This window comes from Crocodylus porosus, unplaced genomic scaffold (assembly GCF_001723895.1).
Source record: "Crocodylus porosus isolate Cpor-Errol unplaced genomic scaffold, CroPor_comp1, whole genome shotgun sequence".
Classification (NCBI taxonomy): Eukaryota; Metazoa; Chordata; order Crocodylia; family Crocodylidae; genus Crocodylus; species Crocodylus porosus.
Genome location: NW_017728922.1, coordinates 12,444,324 through 12,468,213, shown reverse-complemented (window position 1 = coordinate 12,468,213; position 23,890 = coordinate 12,444,324). Strand labels below are relative to the sequence as shown.

Below are 23,890 nucleotides of genomic sequence, written 5' to 3'. Positions count from 1 at the left end.
GCCTAGGGGTGAGTGTAGGGTTGATGTTAGTAAGAGGAGTGATACTCAAGGAGGGGGCAGTGAGATGGATTTCAGAGGAAGCGAGTGCTATAGCATATTTTCCTGCTCCTCTAGCCTTTCCTATGCTATCCCTATGCTGTCTTATATAGAGTCTACTGCTACAGGAGATAGATTGCAAACCTAGGTGCAACCCTTTCTCTGTACCCACAGAAGAGGTGACAATGGTGTATCTTCATGCTACAAATAGCTCTGAGTTTCCTTCATTTTTTACCCCAGCATGGACAATTCCAGCCTCCCCTCTCTTGCCTAGCTAATTAGACTGGCTGCAAATGAAACTAAGAGATAGTTAGGTGGCTAAGAAGCTGGCTGCAGGGTAGGTCCCAAAGATTTCTACTGAACAGATCTGTGTCATCTTGGCGAGAAGTGGCCCGTGTTGTCCCTCAGGGGTCAGTGCTTGGTCCAGTACTTTTGAACATCTTCATCAGTGATTTGGATGTGGGGGTGAAGAGTTCACTGGCCAAATTCACAGAGGACACCAAGTTATGGGAAAGAGTGGTCACACTTGAAGGTAGCTGGCAGATACAGGCAGATGTAGACAGGCTGGCAAGTTGGGTGGATCAGAACCAGATGAAGTTTAACATGGTAAGGGCTGGAGCAGGCCAGGTGCCTGATGAGGGCAGCCATTTTCAAACATAGGCCAGAGAGGCAGCAGTCTGTGTTGGGCAGCCAGAAGGCAACATTAGGCAGAGCTGCTCCTGGATCACTCGAAGATAAAAGGGAGCCTATGGGGCAGGAGGAGGCCTCAGTGGGCCTGGGTATGACCTAAAACTGCACCCTGTTGGAGGATGGCCTGCTGGGGCTCCTGGTGGCATGGGAGCCCCTAAGAAATGCCAGGCCAGTTGCTTCCCCAGTGAAAAGCAGGGAAGGGCACCTAAACCCTAGCCTCCACCATCTGGTGGGTTTTTAGTTAGAGCTTGGGTGCCAGGCACGCCTAGGTAGGCACCTGAGCCTATGCGGGTGGTGGGGATGGAGGATCCCAGAGAGCCCTGGCCCCAGTGAGGGGGCTGTGTGGAGCCCCAGAGAGAGAGGGGCGTAGAAGTGCTCTAGAGATGGACAGGGGGCAAAGTGAGCCTCAGTTTGGGAAATTGCCTGGCAGCCATTCAGATGAGGGTATGAGAGAGGCCCAAAAGGCTGCATGCCTACTGGCCAACGAGTGATGGGAATTATTCCCGATGGTCCAAAGGGGTCACTCAGGGAGCAAGGGTGGAGCGTGTGTGGCCCAAGAGGGGCAGTACAAATGGAACCCTAGTGAGAGCAGGGGGAGTGAACAAGGTCCCTGTGAAAGGGGGGCTTCTGTATGTGGCCCATAACTGGGCAATATGAAAGAGGCCTAACTGTGGCTGAGTTTGGCCTAGACTTGATCTGGAGCCCTTGAGAACTTATGATGACATCTGCAAGGCACTGCCCATGGTGTAGGGGAGGTACAGAGTCATGGATAGTACCCCCTGGCATCGGGGTAGTGTAAAGGCAGCCTCTCACTTACTAAATAAGGTTAATATTCAAGTTGTGGCAGGAGAGTCAGGGCAGACTGCCCTAGGCAGGTGGGTGGGCCAACTTGCAATCTAGCCTCAAGTTTGCCCCGTCACACTTCGAGAAATATGAGGTGCTCCACCTGGGGACGAACAGTCCCCTACACACCTACAGGCTTGGCAACGCCAATCTGACCGGCACTACAAATGAAACAGACCTGGGGGTAATAATAAACCACAGTATGAACATGAGCAGGTAGTGTGACACTGTAGCCAGCAGGGCAAATAATACTCTGGTGTGCATCAATCGATGTATCTCCAGCAAAACCAAGGAAGTGATTCTTTTGCTCTACTCAGCATTGGTGAGACTACAACTGAAGTACTGCATCCAGTTCTGGGCACTGAACTTCAACAAGGATATGGAAAAGCTTGAGAGGGTCCAGAGAAGAGCCACCCATATGATCAGAGACTTACATGGCAAGCCATACAAGGATAGGCTGAGGGACCTGGAACTCTTCAGCCTAAAAAAGAGAAGACTGAGAGGGGACTTGGTAGTAGCTTACCACTACATCAGGTGCATACATCAAGGACTTGGTGAATAACTATTCACCAGGGCAGCCTTGGGGAAAACCATGAGTAGGGATCACAAACTCCTAGAAGACTATTTCAAGCTCAACATTAGGAAAAACTAATTCGTAGCTAGGGTATCCAGACTGTGGACTAAGCTCCCTCCAGAGGTGGTGCAATCACCTACCTTGGAAATCTTCAAGAGGAGACTGGACAGTCACCTTGCTGGGATCACCTGATCCCAGTTGACTTTCCTGCTTGATGCAGGGGGGCTAGACCCGATGATCTTCTGAGGTCCCTTCCAGCCTCACAATCTATGAATCTATGATAGCAGCACACTGAGATAGGAATGTCTGGTCACAGTGAAAGCAAAGCACTCAGTGCTAGAGTGGCTGGAGTGACAAGAAAGGGAAGCTTTGTGCCGTTAGCTCGCTCATCTTCTGCTGAGGCAGGCAGGATAGTATACATCCTGCAGATAGGTCCCTCTCGCGACTTATCTTGGGAACCACTCAAGCCTTTGGATGAATTCTGAGACCTTTTCAGAAACATTGCTCAAGGCATCCTGCACCTATTCAAAGAACATAGGGCCATGAGTAGAACAGAAGAGGACAGCAGGAATGAATTGCGGATGCTAAGATTGCTGCTAGGAGGATGGAGTACAGCATGGAAATGATACTGAGTGATTATTGCTGGGTGGGTGTGAGTGGGGCGTGTTTCTTCTGTGGATTTGATTTGGTGATAAAGTGCTCAGTATTAATTATTAATTAGTTAATGTTTGTTAAGCATCTGAAAGATACAAGTGCCAAGCCAAGAATTATTATTGATAAAGCTTGGCCTCTACTGATAAGCCAACAAAAGGCAATTCATGTTGTGCATGTTGGCAGCTTTTTGTGATGTGGACCCCTGTCCCCTAGGAACTGGACTGACTTGCCAGCCTATTTAATAGGAATGGCAAAATGATTTTGGAGGCAGCCCCTTTTCTTTATAGTAGCAGCAGTACCATGAAGCCCATTAACCCAGCTCTGTGTTAAATATGGTTAATCAATGGCTCAAGGATAGTCATACATTATAGAGCATGGAGAGAATGAATGAAAAGACTTGGGTAAGATGTCTCCATGGCTTCAGAGGGGGATCCTCTACAAATGTTGAAGAGGGGGTATGCTGGTACCCATTCCCCAGTTACTTGCTCTGAGGGCACATCTGCACAAGATGCTTTACTTGAGATTAGCACAAACCCGGGATGATAAGTAGGGGGTGCACATGGATCCCCCCCTCTGAAGACATGGAGACATCTTATTCCAGTAGTGGAGACACTCATGCACCCAGAGCATGTCTACACATGCAAATGCTGTGGGATGGGTTTACTGTAGAGTAATTTACTTTAGAATAAACCCACACCAGGAAGGCACATGTGGGCAACTGGGAGCAGATTTCCTGGTCACGGTAGGAGCATGCTTCCTACCCCTTCTGGACATGTACTGGCCCCTTGCAGCAGCCAGGAGGAGTTGTAGGTTCTCCCTGTGTGCTAGCTCAGGGGCTGGCAGGGAGCATGGGGCCAGTAAACAGCTGTCTCTTGGCAGGGGCTGGGTGATTACTCCCTGCCCCCAGGAGCTGCCTGCCACCAGAGCCTGGGCGAGGTAATGTCCCCCTGGTCTGGCAGCAGGGAGCTACCAGCTCCCACTCCACAATTGCAGAGTTGGGGCTGGTAGCTCCCTGCTGCCAGGCCAGGGGGACATTGTCCTCACCTGCGCTGTAGGTCCAGAACCTGCTCTGGCAGCACACAGCTCCTGGGGGCAGAAAGTGATCTCCTGCCCCCTGCTGCCCAGCTGACCAGGAGCACATTTGCGTTACCATACTGTGGAGTAATTACTCCCAAGTAAATTTCCTATTTGTATTTACAGGTACCAAACATACTTGTTATTAGAGCAAATAACTGTGTAGTAAGTGTTTGCATGTGTAGATGGTGAGACTTACTGTGCAGTAGTTTGCTCCATGAATGATGCATGCCCCCAGCAGCGGTGGGGGGCATGGCTGCACTGGCAGAGGCGGGAACACAGTGATGGTGGCAGTAACATGGTGGCAGTAAGTGCAGAGCTTTTGCAAGCCACACTGATTAGAAGCATCAATCATCATGTGTATCAGTGTCCCTGCACTGAAAAAATGGTGGTGGGGCCCTTTGAACTAAAACTCACTCAATGAGCTTTAGTTCAAAATGCCTTGGAGACATTTTTCAGTGCAAGGATGCTGATACACATGACGCTGGGAACTGTTGTACTGCGTTGAATTCCATGCTTCAGCAGCCTCAATTAATCAAGTCTGCGTCGACACACTGGAATTATAGCGCATTGGAGCAGCCTCCCTGCATGTGCATAGGTGTCCTAACTTACCGATCTGCCATAACCACATAGGCCAGAGAGTGAGATTCTGGCCAAGTCCACATTGCCTTGCCTGGAAACCCCACGGAATGATGGAAACTGTGTGTGAGCTCTACTGCCGTGTTCTTTCTATGTATTGACTATGCCTCCCAGCAACATGGTGTATGAATTCTTTCCAGCTGCTCTGGCTACGCTTGCAGGTGGCTCCCTACTGATCCAGAAAGGTTAGTATCCCTTGGCAAAGGTAAGGAACCATTTGAAATGTCATTTTCTTCTAACACTGAACAAGGGGATTTAGCAGATTATCCCTAAACTGCTCTCTCTCTTTACTTCCATGTCCCGCTTCTCTCTTGCACCTTTGGCCAGCTCTCTGCTGGTCTCCTGATACTGTTTTAAAGAAGTGGTACCCATAGCCTCACAGCTAGTGTTTTAGACATTTCATTTCCTCATTTTCCAGGTCAGAGTGCACATCCAACCTGATAGCCAGGTCTGATACTGGTCAGCTGCTTGAGAAAAACAGGTGAAGCCTCCAGGCCAGAGAAAAGCTGAAGAACTGTCATAGGGGCCTACTCAACTCCAGTATCTAGAGTAGGTTAATGTAGCCATACTTCAGGCTGCTTATCACAGGGTGCATCTACATGAGACACTACATAGCATTGGTGGGCATGAACCATCATGCTACCACTACTGTACAGTAACAATGAGCTACAGCATAGTAGTCAGAAATGACTGCACAGTACTGGTGGTTACTAAATAGACTATATGACTGCACAAATGACTACACAGTAACAACTGCACAGTTGAATGTATGTGTAGACACATCCACAGAATCATAGAAAATGAGGGTTATAATAGACCTCAAGAGTTCATTTAGCCCAACCCCTTGCTCAAAGCAGGACCAGCCCCAACTATATCATCCCAGCCAAGGCTTTGTCTATTTGGGTCTTAAAAACCTCCAAGGATGGAGATTCCACAGCATCTCTGAGTAACCTCTTCCAGTGCTTTACTACTCTTCTTGTGAGAAAGTTGTTCCTGATATCTAACCTAAACTTCCTTTGCTGCAACTTGATCCCATTGCTCCTTGTTCTGTCATCTGCCACCACTGAGAACAATCTAACTCCATCCTCTTTGGAACCCTTGAGGTAGTTGAAGGCTGTTATTAAATTCCCTCTCTTTCTTCTCTTCTTCAAACTACATAAACCCGGTTCCTTCAACCCCTTCTCAGAAATCATGTGCCCCACCCCCCCAACGAGTTTTGTTTCCCTCTGCTGGACTCTCTCCAATTTGTCCACATTCTTTCTGTAGTGGGGAGCCCAAAACTGGACATAATACTCCAGATGTGGCCTCAATAGTGCTGAATAGAAAGAATAACCTCAGTCTGCTGGTAACACTCCTACTAATGCAGCCCAGTATGCGATTAGCCTTCTTTCCAACAAGGGCACACTGTTGGCTCATATTCAGCATATTGTCCGTGGTCACCCCCAAGTTGTTTTTTACAGAGCTGCTGCTTAGCTAGTTGGTCCTTAGCCTGTACTTGTGCATGGGATAGTTCTGTCTTAAGTGCAGGACTGTGCACTTGTCCTTATTGAATTTCATGAGATTTATTTTGGTCCAATCCTCCAATTTGTCTAGGTCTTTCTGAAACCTAGCACTATTATCCAGCATATCTAGTATTTCCTCCAGTTTGGTGTCACCTGCAAACTTACTGAGGGTGCACACCATCCCATTATCCAGATTGCTTCCCTTCACATTACAAAGGGGAGGATGGAGGATGTCCACAGCATTGTATAACCTATCCCAGCTCCTTCGCCTGTGCACGGCCATTTTACAGTGCTGCATATTGGGGCCCCAATTTATGTCATGCAGGAAACTCATACCATTTGTATGCATCCTAGAATTGCCTTTGGTACTACTAAATGGCTTTTGCACCTGGGGAACAAGCAGGGAGAGTCTGAGCTTGCTACTTACTATCAACTAATCATCATCATCTGCCTCAACTGCAGGGTGTACACAGTATATTCTTTGCAACAGGATGGGAGTAAGCACCTTCTGAACTAATGCTGAATATATTGTCAGTGGGTTGGACACAATGGGTTCGATTCTCATTTACACTGAGTCCCTTGCCCCTTTCTCTAGCTATGAAAAATAAGTGTTCTTTATACCACCTCTAAGGCCTGTTCACAATGCCAGAGCAGTAAAGCAGAACTAGACCCAACATTGATTAAAGCTTGTCCAGACTTGAAAGTTGTTTTAGGTTGATATGATATTTGCATCTACACCCAACATTTTTTATTTCAAATCATCAGGTGTCTCAATGCCTATTAATTAACCTCTTTTTGAAGTGAGATTTCCAGCCATGAGGTTAGTGTAAACAGATCTTCCCACTGCTATCATACACTGCTTTACTGGGGCTACCTGCATGCTTATTTGTGTGCTCTCTATTGCTTTGGGGCTTGATCAGATATCACTTCCCCACTTAAATATCTGTGCACAGCTAGTTTGAAATTCCAACTCATGGCAAGTTCACACAACAACTTATACATGGAGTGGGTGGATGTGTTTAAGTTAATAGGCCCTGATGATCTTCATCCTAGGGTACTTAGAGAATTAGCTGGAGTCATAGTGGAACAACTGGCACAACCGTTTGAGCACTTGTGGTGCTCAGGACAGGTCCCAGAGGACTGGAAAAGAGCCAATGTGGTCCCTATTTTTAAGAAGGGGAGGAAGGAGGAACCAGGTAACTACAGGCCAGTTAGCCTCACCTCTATCCTTGGCAAGACCTTTGTGAAAATTGTTAAGGACCACATTTGTGGGGGACCAGTGGATAAAATAATGCTAAGGGACAACCAGCATGGGTTCATAGCAGGCAGAACCTGCCTGACTAACTTGGTTTCTTTTTACAACCGGGTCACAAATGCTTGGATGAAGGAATAGAGATAGATGTTATTTACTTAGATTTTAAAAAGGCCTTTGGCACAGTGTGGCACCCAATTCTTATAAATAAAGAGTTGCAATGTAGATTATTACACAGTCCAGTGGATGAAAAATTGCTTTATGGGATGCACCCAGAGAGTGGTGGTGGATGGGTTGGTTTCTACCTGAAGAAATGTGGACAGTGGAGTCCCCCAAGGCTCTGTCCTAGGACTGGTACTGTTCAATATTTTCATTAGTGACTTGGATGAGGCAGTAGAAAACACTCTGTCCAAGTTTGCAGATGACACCAAACTATGCGGGGATGTAAACAAATTAGAGGGCAGGGAGCAAATCCAGGAGGATTTGGACAGGCTGGGGAAGTGGGCGGAACAAAATAGGATGCAGTTTAACAAAGATAAATGCCATGTGTTGTACCTAGGGAGGAAGAATCATCAACGCACCTATAGCCTGGGAGGTACCATTCTAAGTAGCACAACTGTGGAAAGGGATCTCAGTCGACTCCAAAATGAACATGAGTTGCTAATGTGATGACATAATAAGTAAAGCTAACTGCACTCTTTCTTGCATGAGTAGGTGCATCAAAACAGGTCTAGGGAGGAGATACTTCCCTTCTATGTGGCATTGGTCAGGCCACAGCTACAGTACTGCGTCTAGTTTTGGGTGCCGCACTTCAGGAGGGATGTAGATAACCTGAAAAAGATTCAGAGGAGGGCCACCCATCTGGTTAAAGGCCGACAGGAAAAATCCTGCGAGGACCAATTGAGGGACTTGAATCTCTCCAGCCACCACAAGAGAAGGCTGAGGGGTGATCTTGTGGCCGTCTACAAACTCATCGGGGGGAGAGGGGGGGAATGACACAGCAGGAAACAGAGGGTACAGTGTCTACCAGGGCACCCATCAGGGTAATTAGAAACAATGGACACAAACTGAAGGAGACCAAATTTAGATTGGACATCAGGAAAAAATTCTTTACAGTCAGGATTGCCAAAATATGGACTACTCTTCCAAGGGAGGTGGTACTGTCCCCTTCCTTGGAGGTATTTAACAAGTGATTGGACAAACACCTGGCTGGAGTCATCTGACCCCAGCACTCTTTCTTGCCCAGGGCAGAGGGTTGGATTCGATGATCTAATAGGTCACTTACGACCCTAAAATCTATTAAATCTATATACAATACACAGTGCCAAAGAGGTGCCATAAACAACTGCCATCTACAGCACTAAAGTCTGTACTTTCTGTCAGATAGTTGCTTTTTAGATAGGTGGTACTGCTCTTTCATAGTTAGCTAATATATTTCTATGGCTTTTGTTTTAAATCATTGGAATAAATGAGAAATTAATTTTCTGTAAAACCTGTATTATGATGATACAAAATATGCCGCTTATGAAATAGGAAGACCACTGTTTGACATTTGACAGAAAAAAAATTATGCAGGTTGGTCATATCCCCACACAAAATATTTTGCATATTTTCAAGACTCTACATATTGCATATTATCAAGGAACATAAAACAACATTTAAGTACTGTAGATACTCTAGATATCATGGATCTGGCATTTTAGTTGTGGATAAAATTTCAGAGATTTTTATGAATCCCTTTCTAAATCTGTGTTTCAGACACCCCAGACTCCCTGATCTAATTTTACCTATAACTTCAGGCAGTTTTACTGAATTTACTTTGTCTCCAGTATCAGAGGCACAACCAATGTATTGCAGCAGAGATTTTAATTCGCCCCATGCTAGGACTGTGGCTGCAAAGTGACTAATCCAGCAGTTCTCAAAATTTAAGATCTTTTAAAAACTCAGAGGTCCTCTAATCATTTAATAGTTGAAATTATAATGAATTTTTATGCCAATACTGTATTTTAAACCAAATCATGTATCACTGAAGCGTACTGCTAGTGTGCACATGTGCCACAGCTGAATCTGTGTGTTAAAAAAGCTTCATTCTCATTGTTCTGGTTCTTAATAAGTACTTAAAAATGTCTCTTCCTCTATATCTCTTCCTTCCTTTCCTACCTATAATTAAAAAAATGTTTAAAGTACCGGTTCCAGACAACTATGAGGTCTTAGGTAAGTGGTCTGCAGCAGGTCTGTGAATTATATTTGGAGCCCCCTACCTTTTTCAACTCAGAGTATTATTTGTGAGAAATTTTGGATGTTGATAGCTTTGCCTTCCAAAAGGTTTAAGAAATTACAGGGGTATTTGAGTTTTATGTTTGCGTAATTTACAGGAGAATTTAATTTGACTAGAATTAGAATTTTTCTTGAGACTAAGACTGTTTTCCCCTTGCCTTCCCTATTCTGGCTAGGTTCTGTCTTAGCAATTCTGGCTACTTGAATTTATCCCACCATTTCAGTTAAATACGAGATGCCTCCTCCCTTCCTGCCCTGTGCTGCTGCCTAGTGTTGTATTTTTATCTTTTCTGTTTGAGATGGCAGTATTTTACTGATGACTGAAAGTATCTCCATACTTTATATACAACACACCATAGAAGAACGTTATTAATATGGTAGAGCTGAGTGCTCAAAAGTGAAGAAGTGGCAGAATTAAGATCAACAAGTAGCCTTAATTCAGCTCCTTTTGCCTATGGATTAGGAGACAGTGGCTGTGTCTACCTGAAATGATGACCGTGCAGTTGTTACTCTGCAATCATTTAGTACTTGTATAAACAAGTACTAAATGACTGCACAGTAGTGTCACTGAACAGCTTTTTTTGTGATCTTGACTGTGCAGTAGCCTAAGACTACTGTGCAGTAGCATCGCATCATGGTTTCTGCCATGCAATGCTACTGTGCATTAGTCATGGGCTATTGCACAGTCAACATCACAGAAAATATACATGTCTCATGTAGATGCGGCCAGTGTTTATCACATGATTACAGACTTTTTCCCCCCAGAGCCCTGCCTCTTTCAATGCATAGAATTGGTGATGCTCAGTTAATGAGAACTTATTATTCATATTTAATTTTCTCGTGGTTCAATGTGCAATCTCAGCCATAATTTACAATATGTTAGTTAAACTTTGTTCTGCAGACAGAATTATTCATTTCCTCTTTAGTTTTTCTATAGTGTTTATTATTATCACATTGAAGCACTAAAATGTAGTACAGGATGATAAGACCAGCCACCCCTGATATTGCAGGCAACTGAGTTATATAATCCCTTTTATGAATTTATTGAGTGTGATCTCAAAAGGAGCTGGGTTTTTCCACATCACCAGTTAGGAGGTTGCTCCACAACCTCCCTGCTTTGATCTATAGAAACTTTTTGCTGATTTCCAACTGTAATTTATTTGTGGCCAGTTTACCCATTTGTTTTTGTCCTTTCATTTAAATAGCTTTCCTTTTCCCCAGTATTTGTTTCCATGATGTAGAACCATCCGCTCAATGCCTTAGCTCTGTCTGACTAAACAAACCAAGCACTTTTTTTCTCCTCCTATAAAATCCATTCCCACTCTCTTTCTAGCAACCTTTCTCTTCATCTAGTCTATAATGACTTCATCTTTTTCTTGAAGACAGGTGACCACAACTTTATACAATATTCTGAGGGAGGTCTCAGCCATACTTTGGCAATGGCATTATTAGTTCCCTATCTCTACTGGAAATGCCTCAGCTGATCCATTCTAGGTTGACATAGTATCTGAATGTTTCACAAGCATGGATTTATTTTCACAACATCCTAGTGTGTTGTTATTAGCAGATTGAGGCACAGAGAGATTAAAGTTAAAAGCATCCACTAATATGGAAACCAGTTTAAGACACTTCTGCCCTGTGTTTTAACAATATTTAGCATAAATAGTACATTTACATTCAGATCATTGCTCACATGTTTCATTCACAGCTCTGACTGTTCAGAATTCCTACAAATCACCCCCAGGGTATCAATTCAGGTACTGAGAAAATGAGGGACAGAAATTTAGGGTAGGTACAGATGTTCAAAAAGCCCCTGGCAGAAGTACTATATTGCACTTCACTTAAAGTGCTATGGATTAGAGTGGGAATGAACTAAACAGACATTCACCATTAATTTGAATGGGGTGGGGTGGGGTGGGGTGGGGTGGGGAGAGAATGGTCCTGCAGGGTGGAGATGGAGCCTTTTCTGTTTCCTCTCTGAGACACCCCTGGGGCAGGGCAGGGCTGGGCCATTGCTCACCTGGAGCAGATGAGCATCAGCTGAGGGTAGCAAGCTGCTCAGCGTGTGGCCCCTGGAATGACAGCAGAAAGTGACCTATATTGAAGCAAAATGGATGCAGTACAGACATTCATAAAAGTGCTGTAACCTAAAGTGCTTTAGTCTAATACTGTATCCATTCAGGGTTAACTGAAGGCACTGACAGATGTGTAGCTCCCTGCTGTAACTCATGGTACTTCACAGAAAGTGTCATGAGTTACAGCTACGCCCCACACCTCGCACACCCACACCCGCACACCAGATGTTCTCTGTTGGGTTGTGGGGGGAGGGATTGAGCTCCAGTTTAGAGCCAGCTGTGTGTCTGCATCCCCTCTCCCCTAGCCCTGCCCACCCTCCCAGTTGCTGTCTTCAGGATGGGAGGGAGCTCAGGCTGGGGTTTGGCCTGCCTGCTCTTGAGGGTGGGGTGTGTGGATTGGAGCCCTTCACCTTGGGGAGGCCCCAATCCACCCACTCCACCCTCCAGCACAGGCTGGTCAAACCCCAGAATGAGATCCCTCTCTTCCCTTCTCCCCCTTCCATTCTGAAGACAGTTCTGTGGGGCAGGGCTTGGCTGATGCAGCCCAACCATAGTCCCAACACACACTGACAGAAATTAAAGCACTTCTCTTTAGAGTGCCTTCATCTGAACCTCATGTAATGAGGATTCAGATTGTCTCATGATCTGGCACCTTTAAAGTATTCTGCAGCCATTCACTTCTGTCAGGGCACAGCTGTAGAGCACTTCAGAGATCTGACTGTATGACAAAACATCAGTTCTGTCAGCACCCTTTTGAGTGGGGATCTTCCATTTTTAAAGAGCTTTAAGTGCCATGAACATCTGTTCCATTATGCCTTTAAAGTGCATTCTGCACATTTAACATGTGTTATGTATAGTACCTGTATTTAGTAATTATCTCTAGTATTTGTGATTAGTTCTAGAAGGGCTTTCTTTTCTCTTCCTGCAGTCTCTTGCCTCATTTGCTGCACAGTTTCCAACTAGTGCAGCAGATGTAGCCAGGGCTTAAATGTATCAGTCTTGTTCACTATATTACCCTGATTCCATCTTCAAAGCTTTGTCTGTTTTGTGCATTAAGTGGAAAAACCAGTATGTGACCAGGGATATAGGTTGTAGCCATGTTAGCCTAAAGGCAAAAACAGTCAGAACTGTTGTGGTAGAGGCAATATCTTTTAATAGACCAGCTAAATCTTTTTTTTTTTTTTTTTAGCAACTATCTAGTTGGTCTAATAAAAGAGATTGCATCTACCACAACAGTTCTGACTGCAGTATGTGACCATGCATTTAAAGATGACATCATAAGGCATATACACATGGAGATGTGGTACTTCCTAGATTTTGACTATTTAACTTTAATAATTTTATTTAATGTAGGTGTATGTGTCCACAGAGGTGTGCAATTTCCTAGATTTAAAAAAAATCAAACTGAGTAAACAGAACTTCCCTTGTGTGGCATCCCATGGACACCCACATGGCTCATCAGCAGGGCTGGAATGTTTAGAACTGCAGTGAAGACACACAAGCTAAACAAGTGACCAATAGTAGTATACGATATAGACATTGCCAGTTGGTTTAACAGATATTTATTGACAACAGAGGAACGGTGAAACTTGGCAATCTTGATTTTTATTCCATGTTCTGGAGTTCCTTGTCTCCAGTTGCTTTGTCTCCCTAGTGCCAGTCTGCCCTCTTCCCCTTTCCCCTACCCCTCAGCTTCTTATCTGATCTGTCTCTCTCCTACCATGGCTTTCTGGTCTTCCTCCAATGTACATTCCCATCCCCACTGGCTCCCCATTGTAATTTCCTTCCCAGCAAAAGAAGGTCATCGCCAGGTTTCCTGTCTTTTTCCTCAACTAGTCCCAGCTCTCACTCCAAAGCTTTGATCCTCACCAGATCTTTCTCTCTCCTCCCTACTACCTCCTTCCATTTATGGTGCTCAGTTCCAGTCAGTATTCCCAATTTATTCCCAGGTCTTTGTCACAGTCTTCTCTCACACTGTCGCACACCTGCAGCTCCAGTAGTGCATGCAAACTGATCACTTCCTTCTCTACACTTCTCTGACTGAGAGCAAAGGAGAGACAGGGTCCCAGCTCCTCAGCTTGGGTGCAGCTCAGGACCTGGATTCTTCCTTAGTACAGTGCACAGCAACCCAGGGTTGCAAAAGCAGAGGAAGTCCTGCCCACTCCCAGGCTTCAGTGTGCCCAATGTGGCTGGAATCTGTGAGGAATTCCACTGCAAAAGCATAGTAAGTCTCTACTATGATTTTTCAAAGACTTAAAACAGGTGCAAATGAAAAGAATTTTGACTGGTCCAGTACAAACTGTAATCTTGCCATAGCCTATATCAGGGCTCACTAAAGAGTGCTGTGTGAAGCCTAGCACTCTGACTTGACTCGCACTGTACCCCGATAGGGATGTTATGTAGTAAGGGTTGGCACTGGATTTATGACTTGGATACCTTGTTCCAGGTGGACACAAACTCTTAGACCAACCATGACTTCTTTCATTCAATAATAGGCAACCTTTATTGATACACAGTGATGGCAGATAAGAATAATGCAAGCAAAGCAAACAAAATAACCCCCCTGAATTTACTCATTTACCAGTGCTAGGGTTCGCATAGGAATGGTATGCCTGGCCAGTATGCAAGCTTTACTTTGTGGTTCTCTTTTGAATGTTAGATGTCAGCAGTCTTGGAGGTTGAGGGCAGAGGCCCACCTCCCCCAATGGGGTGGGTGAGACAGGCAGGTGATGCACCCTCTGTCCATGGTGGCCTCAGATTCCCCCCTCATGGACCCTTTTGCTCCTCCTTCTTTTGTCTTCTTTCTCTCCTGATGACTCTTCATTTCTGGGTGCCATGGATTGGTTTCCCTGTGGTCGTCATACTATCCATGTTCTGTCCTGTCAGCATATCCCTTTGTTTCCACAAACCCATCACATGCATACATCTTAATTTGGTCCTTTACCAGTGTCTTAATTTGGGCATGCCCAGACTCCTAATTTGGTCCATCCACCAAAACTGGAAATCCCAGAAGATCTGGAGCTGAGCACTGTGACATGGTGCCAAGGTGGCAAGCCTGTGTTTTGTTATGGATTTTCAGGAAACACTGTGCAAATTTCCCAGCCTGTTTGTCCCTTGGTCTCAGACACAGTGTCTGCCTTGAAGGCTGCAAAATTGTTACAAACAAGCTTTTTGAAACCAATTAACCCTTGCCATTCCCCTGAACCATTGTTCTAATGCAAAATCTATTTTACCTACAAGCCAGTTCTTAAAAGCAAACCTCTAAATATTATTTTCTAGCCATCAGTGAGTTTCCTTTAAAAGCGCTGGCCAGGTAACAGTGAGCTTATTATTTCAGGTGTGCATATTGGCATGTGCTCAGTACCACACCTAAAGCAGCTGCCTTGCATCTGTTTTGGGATATAGCACATGTGGAATGGAAATTTCTTTCTTCACTCCAGTACTCTTGAATGTGGTATAGAGACAATGTATACATACCTACAAAGGCCTCCATTGACCAAATTCTGGATCCCTTCTCCAGAAGAAGGAGGTACTGGGGCATCACAAAAAAAAAAAAAATTAAAAGCTGCAAGAAAAATGTGAACATGAAGGCAACACTGTACCATCACCCCTTTTGACCTAAAAAATTAAATGAAACTTGGCATCTTGTAAGTAAAGAGAAGCTGATGATGGCATGTTCATTTACAGTGAGTACGCATAAAGTTCATTTCTCTAAGGACAGGAGCAATCAGACAGCAAAAAAGCAGTTTCTTCATGTACAGTCCTAGGGCAGACTACATTTTGCCCAAATGCCCTCTCAGTTTTTCACAGGGTTATAGTGTTAAGTCCTTCCCTAACTGTGCTTTTTGTTTACTTCTTTCTGTTTTTCTGTGATGACCAGGGATCTGGGTTTTCCATTTCCCACAGAGAAACTGAGTAAACCATGGATTTTACCTTTTACCGGAGGCAAACGTGGATTTCTCATTTTACTGGAGAAGCCTGCAGATTTTGCAGTTTTGCCATGAGCTCCCTGCAGGCTGGCAGAGTTCCAGCCTGCAGGGAGCTGGGAGGGAGTGGGAGGAGGGCAGTACATGCACATGTCCCCAGAAGTCAGGAGAGCAGCTCCTGCAGGTAAGTAGGTGGGGGAGGTGCAATTAAGCCCCTGTAGGGAGGGACGGGGGGAGTAGGGCAGGGCTGGGACTGGGACTGGGGCTGCTGACCAGCCAAGCTATGCATAGAGCTTGGGGCCAGGGCCGCGATATGTGGCTGCAGGGCCCTAGTGGAGAGCGGGATGGGGCTGTGGGCAGCTTGTCCAGAGGGTGGGGCTGGCGGGGCTAACTCCCTGGCACTGCACACAATCCTAAGAGGCAGGGGAGACCAGTACACCAGTGCATGGGGAATAGGTGGAGATGGGCACAGGCTGCAGGCTCAAGCTCCCACCCTACTGCCCTACCCAGGGGCCTCTGCAGCCCGGCGGGCATGACCTGGTGTGGCAGGGAACAGTGGGGCCATGTGGAGCAGCTGCTTGCCAGTGTGAGCTCCACGCTGCCCTGGTGACTTGTCCACTCCCCTCACTGCAGCCATATGTGCAGGAGGAGTGTCGCCAAGGTAGCACGGAGCTCACAGTGGCAGGCAGCTTCTCCCTGCAGCCCCGCTGTTCCCTGCCATGCTGGATCATGCCCACTGTGCTGCAGACGCCCCAGGGTAGGGGAGCAGGGTGGGAGCCTGAGCCTGCAGCTTGTGCCTGCCATGCGCATGGCAGTTCTGAGGGGCGTGGGTACCCCCTGCCTCCCAGAGAGTGTGCCAGGAAGCTGCCCCACCCCCACCCAAGCACGCAGCCCTTACCACGTTCAAATGTGGGGGTATGGGTCCCCCCTGTCCCATGGGAAGGGTGTGCAGGAGTGGGGAGCCAGCATCCTGCACCCGAGTCCACAGCAGACAAGGAAGTAAGGGGGAGCCGGGCTTCACCTGCCTACAGCAGCTATGGCCTCCTTCCAGAGGCAGGGTGTTGTGGACCAGGGCCAGGACCCCATTGCAGTTGGGGGGCCCCCTGGCACCTGGGGGTCCCCTCTAGCAGGACTGGGGGGCAGTGTGCTGTGGAGGGGAGCAAGGGGCGGCTGTGGTGGGGGGAGTGAGGGGCACCAGCAGGGCTGTTTGGGCCCATTTATTTTAATCATGGATTTTGGGGGGGGTGGAGTGCAGGGGGGAACAGAGAATTTGCAATTTTTTTCATTAGGGAAAACCAGGATTCCTGGTAATGACTCATTCTCACACACCTAGGCACATACATAAGATCTAATTATTCCCCAGCCCTTGTATCTGGGCCATGTGACTCCATTCCATGGCTCCTACACTAGCCTTTGCTATAGCATGTGATTTGGGCAGAGACTCCTGTGGCAATAAAGAGACCTAGTTGCATTTTACATATATCCTGAATGAAGGGATGCCCACCAATCTCAATGAAGTTTCTTGAGCTTTTAGCATTACAGAATTTTTCCTAGTTTCATTCTCAGAAAGACCAAAATGTTTTGCCTGATGTTTTCTAGGGAAAAATAATTTTGAGGCAGACATCCAGCATGGAAAAATGTATCTTAAATAGTTGAATCCTGGCAAAAATATAAAAAGGCTGAAGTCTTGAAAAATGTTGAGCAATCTTAATAATAGGTCATGCTACCATCTCCTCCTATGATAGTTTGCAAAGTGCTTTAAGATCCTTTGGGAAATATTGTTCTCCATGAGACAGAAAGCAAAAGTGTAAGTGATCGTTATATTACATTAGCTTGAGAATGATGGTGAAAGCATTTTGATGGTGATGTTACTACCTGACCATCTTTTTGAATAAACCACTTAAGTTAACAATCAGTAGAGGAATTCTGACATGAAATTAGCTATCAGAACATTTAACCAGTCTCTGTTCTCCCATTATTTCCTCTAATTTTTTTTATGGAGTATTTTGCCCAGTTTTCGACTCTGCTGCTACAGTCTGAAGTGGTTTTGATGCATGAACATACCTTAAATCCAGCAAAAGTATAGAAAACATTCATTTATGGCCACTAAAGAAGGGGTGTGTTTTTCTTTCCATGCCTTACAGACAGGGAAAGACTAATTCATAAATACAAGGCTGCACCATCCATTTCCACTTTTCCCAAAAGACCTGAGGATTGGAAGCTGGCTTTCTCCAAGTATGGTGCCTGGCCTCACTGCTGGGATGTGGTCAGTGTCTGAACAGGAACTGAAGGTTTTGTACTTCTGTTCTATTTGCAGTTGTGCAAATAAGAAAATGTTAGTGGTTGGTTGAGACTTCCAGTGAGATTCTGCAGCTCCCATTTTTGTCTCTGCCCTATACCCATCGGGAGTTTGGGAAACGGGCAGGCTGACTGTCATTCCCCTTCTGCTTTTATCATCAGTACTCACCAAGCTTGGTGCTTCTGAAGAGGGATAAATAACATGTGCACCTGTTACCACAGTGGTATTTCCCTGCTTGTCTTCAGAGAGTTGAATCAGTGGAGGCTGTAAGAGGGAAACTAGCAGGAAATGAAAAAGACAAAGATAAGAGAATGGCAGGGGTTCCTAGGGAAACCGTCAGGGAAGCTATTCATTGGGGAATGCCCTGGTTACATTTATGCTGGCATGAAGTGTACTGGTCCTGAGATAAACCTAGGATCAAGGCTGCAGGAACAGACCAGCAGCAGCAGCTGGAGTCTGACAGAGACAGAGAAGGCATGAAGTGCATGGCTGTCCGCTCTCCCAGTCCAGAGACAGAGGTGACTGTGCCTAATGAAATGTACCAAAGCTCTCAAGAAAAATTATGTGGTTTGGGAAGCATGTAGATAGGACTTGGTTGTCTGTACCTTTTGTTTTGTATGCCTCTAATAGATGAGGAATACATCACACTTTGTTTCAAGAACACTCTTTCAGACTAATCAACTCACTGGTTACAGGGTACTTACAGGTGCCAAACACTTGGGTGAGCCACAGTAGCATGGCTGTAAAGTATTGTGCCAGATGAATATCCAGTCCATAAGCAGATGGATACCATGTTTCACCCTTTGGGAAAGGGGCAAGAAGCCAAATGTCACCTGAGCACATACTTTAGAGAGACTGAATGGTGTTGTCTAAGGCACTGCTGTCTTTGGAATGGGACCACCCTTCCATTCTGTCCTTACCCTTTCTGGGTACACAAGATGACTCTCATGTTTCAGTTTGGATTGAGGTTTCCACACTTGCATAAATGGTGTGCCTAGAAATCAGCTCCTCTGTCTTGGGCCCTTTGTGTCAGGATGAAGGCCATTGCCCCTGGATCAACTGCAGTATCCCAGTGTTCCACGAGTGACTGGTAGGGATGAATGTGGTCTCCAGCACATGGGAAGAGGCTGAGGCCAATTTGTTGGGAGCTGGCAAGGCTGAGTTGGTGGTAAGAAGTTCAAGAGCCAGAGCTTCTAAAAGCCTTTTTAACCTACCGTTTTTCTGGGTGAACCCTACTTTAAAAATGAATTCCAAGGAGTGTTTCCACATTACTAAACAGACCACTAGCCCTACTGCTTTGAAACAGACCACAAGTGCCCTACTCTCTTGGTATGTATCTCTTGTTTATCATTGAAAATGTTACCAAGAGAATCAGAACTATGGGATAATTTGTAAAAACAGACAAAAACCAAGACAGGTTTAACATTACTACCTGACCCTCTGCTCCAGAGCAACTGTTGCTCCCATTAAGGTGGCTGGGAGCTGCAGCTACTGAACCTCTCTCAGATTGATGCCCCCTTGAAAATTTGTGTGACTCATTTTTAACAGCACTTTTAAAGACACACTGATGAGCAATGTTTGAACTAAAGAGTTCAGCCATTCCCAGAATGCTGTTCTCAGCACTTGTTTCTCTTGAGACCAGACTGATCATCTAATGAGAGTTTTTTTTTCTTGCAGCAATTTAGAAACGGAGAAGTTGTGTGGTAAGTAGGCCAATGACTCCATGGTGCTAACAAGGATTAGTCTCGACAGGTTATTTGGTAACTGTCCACTACAGGTTTTTATGCACCTTCTGCTGAAGCATTGGGCACAGGCCACTGTCAGAAATGGCTTACTGGGCTTGGGCTGAATCTAGCCTGACAGTTCCAGTGTGTAAGAAGATGGTATCCTAAAAACTGTAAACTGAAGCTCATGGCTTTTTTTCCCTTGGATGGGACATTTTGTCCCTTGGAAAAGGAATTGCGTTCTTTTTCATTTGCGCAAATCTAGAGTTATTTTACTGACTTCAGAGAGACTGACAGGAATGTAGCTGAGAGCAAATCAGGATGTTATTATGTCTGGCACTGCCAATGGCTAGTAGGTAGCAACAGAGCCTGACATTCATCTCTGGGCAGGGCCAAGTAGCAAGGTTAAGTTTTCTTAGGGAATAGTGTGCAGGTAAGCGGAGTTGGAAGGAACTGCTTTGGAATCTAACTGTGGTCTCCTCTCTCATTCAGATTATTTCTCAACATACCTTGGAGAATACAGGAATGTGCTTTCTGCTTTGGAAACACTGAACATAGCTGTCCTTGCTGCTATGGATAAAACCAAACTGGTAAGGATGTGGCCGTACAGAGCTCTGCACTTTATAGTATGAGGTGGGGCTGTCCAAGTGGTGACCCATGAGAGGTTACTCCCCAGGCTCGTGCCTGGGCACAACTCCTCACATTACTCCAGCTCTCACTTCCTTCTCTGGCTGCTGCTTCCTGTCTCCACCCCAGCAGAAGGGGCCATCCTGTGAGCTGAGGGTGAGTATGGGGCCATGTGTAGGGGTAGGGGGGGAGAGAAACAGATGTATGGGGGACTGAGCCCATGTGGTGCAATGGTGGGGGACACACTGTGCAGTAGAAGGGGGGGTGCCCACAAGGGGCCAAAGTGACTCGTGCTCGCATCCCCACACATTCCAGTGGGGGTAGGGTGGGAATTGCACTCGTGCCCACACTATACAGTGGGGGGGTGGGATGCCAGGTACAACAGTGGGCTGAGGCCTGCATGTGCATGCGGTGCAGTTGGGGGGTGGAGGGAGTGTCTTACATGGCTTGCTTTGTGCTGCACACACCATGTGTGGCCCCTGCTGGTGCTACCCCAGGGCATGTGGCCCCCAAGGGCTTATATATTGGACACCCCTGATATGGGGAGTAGAGAGTATGTTGATGTGATGGAGCCTACATGTTTGTATGTAATGAGCACTGGAACCTCAACTTCTTGGTGGAAATGTCTGTCCATGCTTCTGAGAGTTGGTAATATTACTAATAATTGATTTTTGTGTATATGTACATGCACCATTGCCCTCTGCTGGGTGACATTCAGACTCTTTTCCAGTTTTTCATAGGCTGTGAAATGCCAACAGCCAGAGAAGGTTCTAATTGAGTCTGTGTGGTGGGGGTGTTTTTATGAGGCATAAAGATATTAGTTCTGTCATTTCTGTCTTCAGGATGAGGCGGTGGTATGTGTACAACATAGGAACAGTGGTTAAAACCTAGGTGGCCACAGAATTGGTGTCAGAATTGGAAAAATTAGTTACAGTGAGCTGGCAGTACCTCTAGGCCATGGCAAAGTGTGCTCTCTGTCACAACCTGTGGACAACAAACATTCTTGTTAGGATGAAATGCCTATTTCTGAAGTGTCTGAAGGGGATCATCTAGTCCAGTTCCCTGCTATGGCAGGCAAGGGTCACAGCATGGACCTGTACACACATGGTCAGAAAGCATATGAGCAGTCTGGGTGGTAGAGCAGGCAGGGCAGAGACTGCATGCATTTTGGCCCACAGGTGCTGCTGGCCTATGGATGCTGGAGAGATTTGTTTGGATTTTTATTCTTACAGGATTCCTGCAGCAGTTGTCAGAGGTAATATTGCTGTATGTGTGCGTGTGGGTGAGCACTATGGCAGCAGCATGTCCCATACCTACCCACCTGCTCCTGTTGTGATACACCAAATCTAGAAATATCCTGAGGCCACTTTGATTTGCCCCTCTGTGACCATCCTGAGAGCAGCTTGTAGCAGTCTCACCAGTATCTATCTGGGGTTGGAGCATGTGAGGGGGAGAAGATAGGCTTGGAATCATCTCAGCCGGAGCATGCTGCCATTGCACTATAGGCACAGTTGGAGAGACAGAGCAGGTGAGAGGATCTTTTTTTTTTTATTTAACTTTATATATTAATGAACCCAGCTTATAAAATAACAGATCCGACGTTCAAAAAACACACCCAGTCCCCTAAAACATGCACAGACATATACCGGTCTCCCACTAAATAGTACTACCACAACCCAACTCTACGTCCACAGATGTCTTGTGCTCTTTTCCTCTCCCCCCCAGCCCCTTGACAGCTCCCTAATGCCTCCACCAATGTTAACGTTTGTGTTTCTTCATCTCTATATACTAATTCACTCCTTCCTCTCCAGAACTCCACAAAATCAAAATTCCAGTATCCACCACTAATCTCTACCCACAAAGCTCAAATACATTCCCAAGTGTTAGCTCATATAACTTGAGCTGCTACATTCAAAAAATATCTCAGACTTTCTGGGTTGGGGGAGGAAAAGATTCTTCTTTAGCAAATTCCAAAAATTTCTACTACATTTCCACATCTCATCTGTAGAACACTGATTTGATAGGACAGCTTTTCCATTACTAAAACTTCCCCCCAAAATTGAAACCAGTCAATGATTTTAAAGGTGTCACTTCTTTTCCAGGCTTTTGCAACTGTAAGTCTTGCAGGCACCGGAAGATGAATGATCAATTCCCTATGGCACTTACATGTTGCTCTTTTATAGCCACAAGTGCCCTTATTTAGGCAACAATGGGGTTTTTTTGTGATGTCTTTCAGGGCACCAACTGTATAGATGCTAAACAAACATTCAGTCATGAAGAAGAGCTTTGTGTCTGAAAGCTTGTCTAACATCTCTTCCAACTACACAGTTGGTCCAATAAAAGATTGCCAAAAGAACCATTGTTTCCTGCATATTTTCTAAACCATCGCAGCTACAACAACACTCCAACTCTTCTTTAGAAAGGGGGAGGTTTGTGTTGCCTGTTAGTGAGACACAGCATAGGAAGCATTGCCATCTCTCTTGTATCTCAGAAGACAGTATCCATACTGGAAAGTAGAGCCTGAGAGTTATTTTAGCCAGGCAGGGGATAGGAACATACTGTGAGACCTAAGATTTGGGTATGAGTTGCTTTCCTGGCAACAAACCATCACTGAGCTCTGTTCCTATCATCTGTGCTTTCTTCCTTGCTGTGGCTAATATCCTCCTCTCTCATGGCTGGAAAGCAAATCTGTGACTTTTAAGTAGGCCAGGCAGCTTGGGCCTGGTTAAAGCCTGTGTGCTGAGCAGTAGTTGCTTCAGCAGAAAGCACTCCATATTAAACACTTCTTTGAGCAAGACGTGGTGAATAATGGATGGGGTACTCCCTGGACAGTGAAGTTTTGTATCCTAAGTGTGTAAAATAGTTTAACTTTGTGCTCTGGGGCTTATTCCATTTTATAGCTGAAATATAGAATGTCATTAACAGAGGCCTTCCTTTCCATTTAACACAAAACTTGCCAAAATCATTATGAAACAGATTAGTGAATGTGTGTATGCAAGGCCTTACTATACAGTAACTTCAGGCATCTTCTGGAGCTCTTAACCCCTGGACTGGCTGCTCATTAACACACTTAAAGCACTTGTCTTAACAGTATACCACTCCAGGATTGGATTCTGTCTAATCCACCTAATTTTGCTCCTGTTCTATTAACTTGTGGCCACTGTCCACAGCTTTTCTACCCAAGTTGAAGTCTTCCAGCATCCCAGGAACTAATGGGTGAGCAGGGAAGCCAGAGCACATGGTCTCGCCAGGAGCAGAGTGAACCAATTGGAGCAGGTGGGGGGGCACCACCTCCCTGCTGCTGCTCACACTGGCTCTGGTGTGGGGAGACAGAAGAGAGGTAAGAAGCAGTGCGAAGGCAGTCCCCCACCCCAGACTAGCTTGCTAGACTGGGAGCAGAGCTAGTCTGAGGGGTGGTGGGAGACACTGCAGCTGCAGTACTGGCTCTGCACAGCAGGAGCATTGAGATTGTCCATCCCTTAGCTCAGGGGTGGGCAATTATTTCAGGCGGAGGGCTGCTTCCTGAGTTTTGGCAAGCCATCAAGGGTTGCATGACAGGCAGGGGCAGCTAAATATTAATTTTCTAAATTTTTAGGGGCCCTGCAGGCCAGATTTCATAGATTTCATAGACATTAGGGCTGGAAGGGACCTCGGGAGATCATCGAGTCCAGCCCCCTGCCCAAAGGGCAGGAAGTCAG

At 45.8% G+C, this 23,890-nt stretch overlaps 1 protein-coding gene across 1 annotated transcript in view; it reads left to right on the top strand.

The window, feature by feature from the left end:
- NECAB3 (N-terminal EF-hand calcium binding protein 3) overlaps positions 1-23,890 on the top strand; it is a 100,547-nt gene that overhangs the window by 15,684 nt on the left and 60,973 nt on the right. The window contains exons 3-4 of the mRNA XM_019539808.1: positions 19,519-19,544; positions 20,058-20,155. Coding sequence (XP_019395353.1) covers positions 19,519-19,544; positions 20,058-20,155 — 124 coding nt within the window. The remainder of the gene's footprint in view (positions 1-19,518; positions 19,545-20,057; positions 20,156-23,890) is intronic.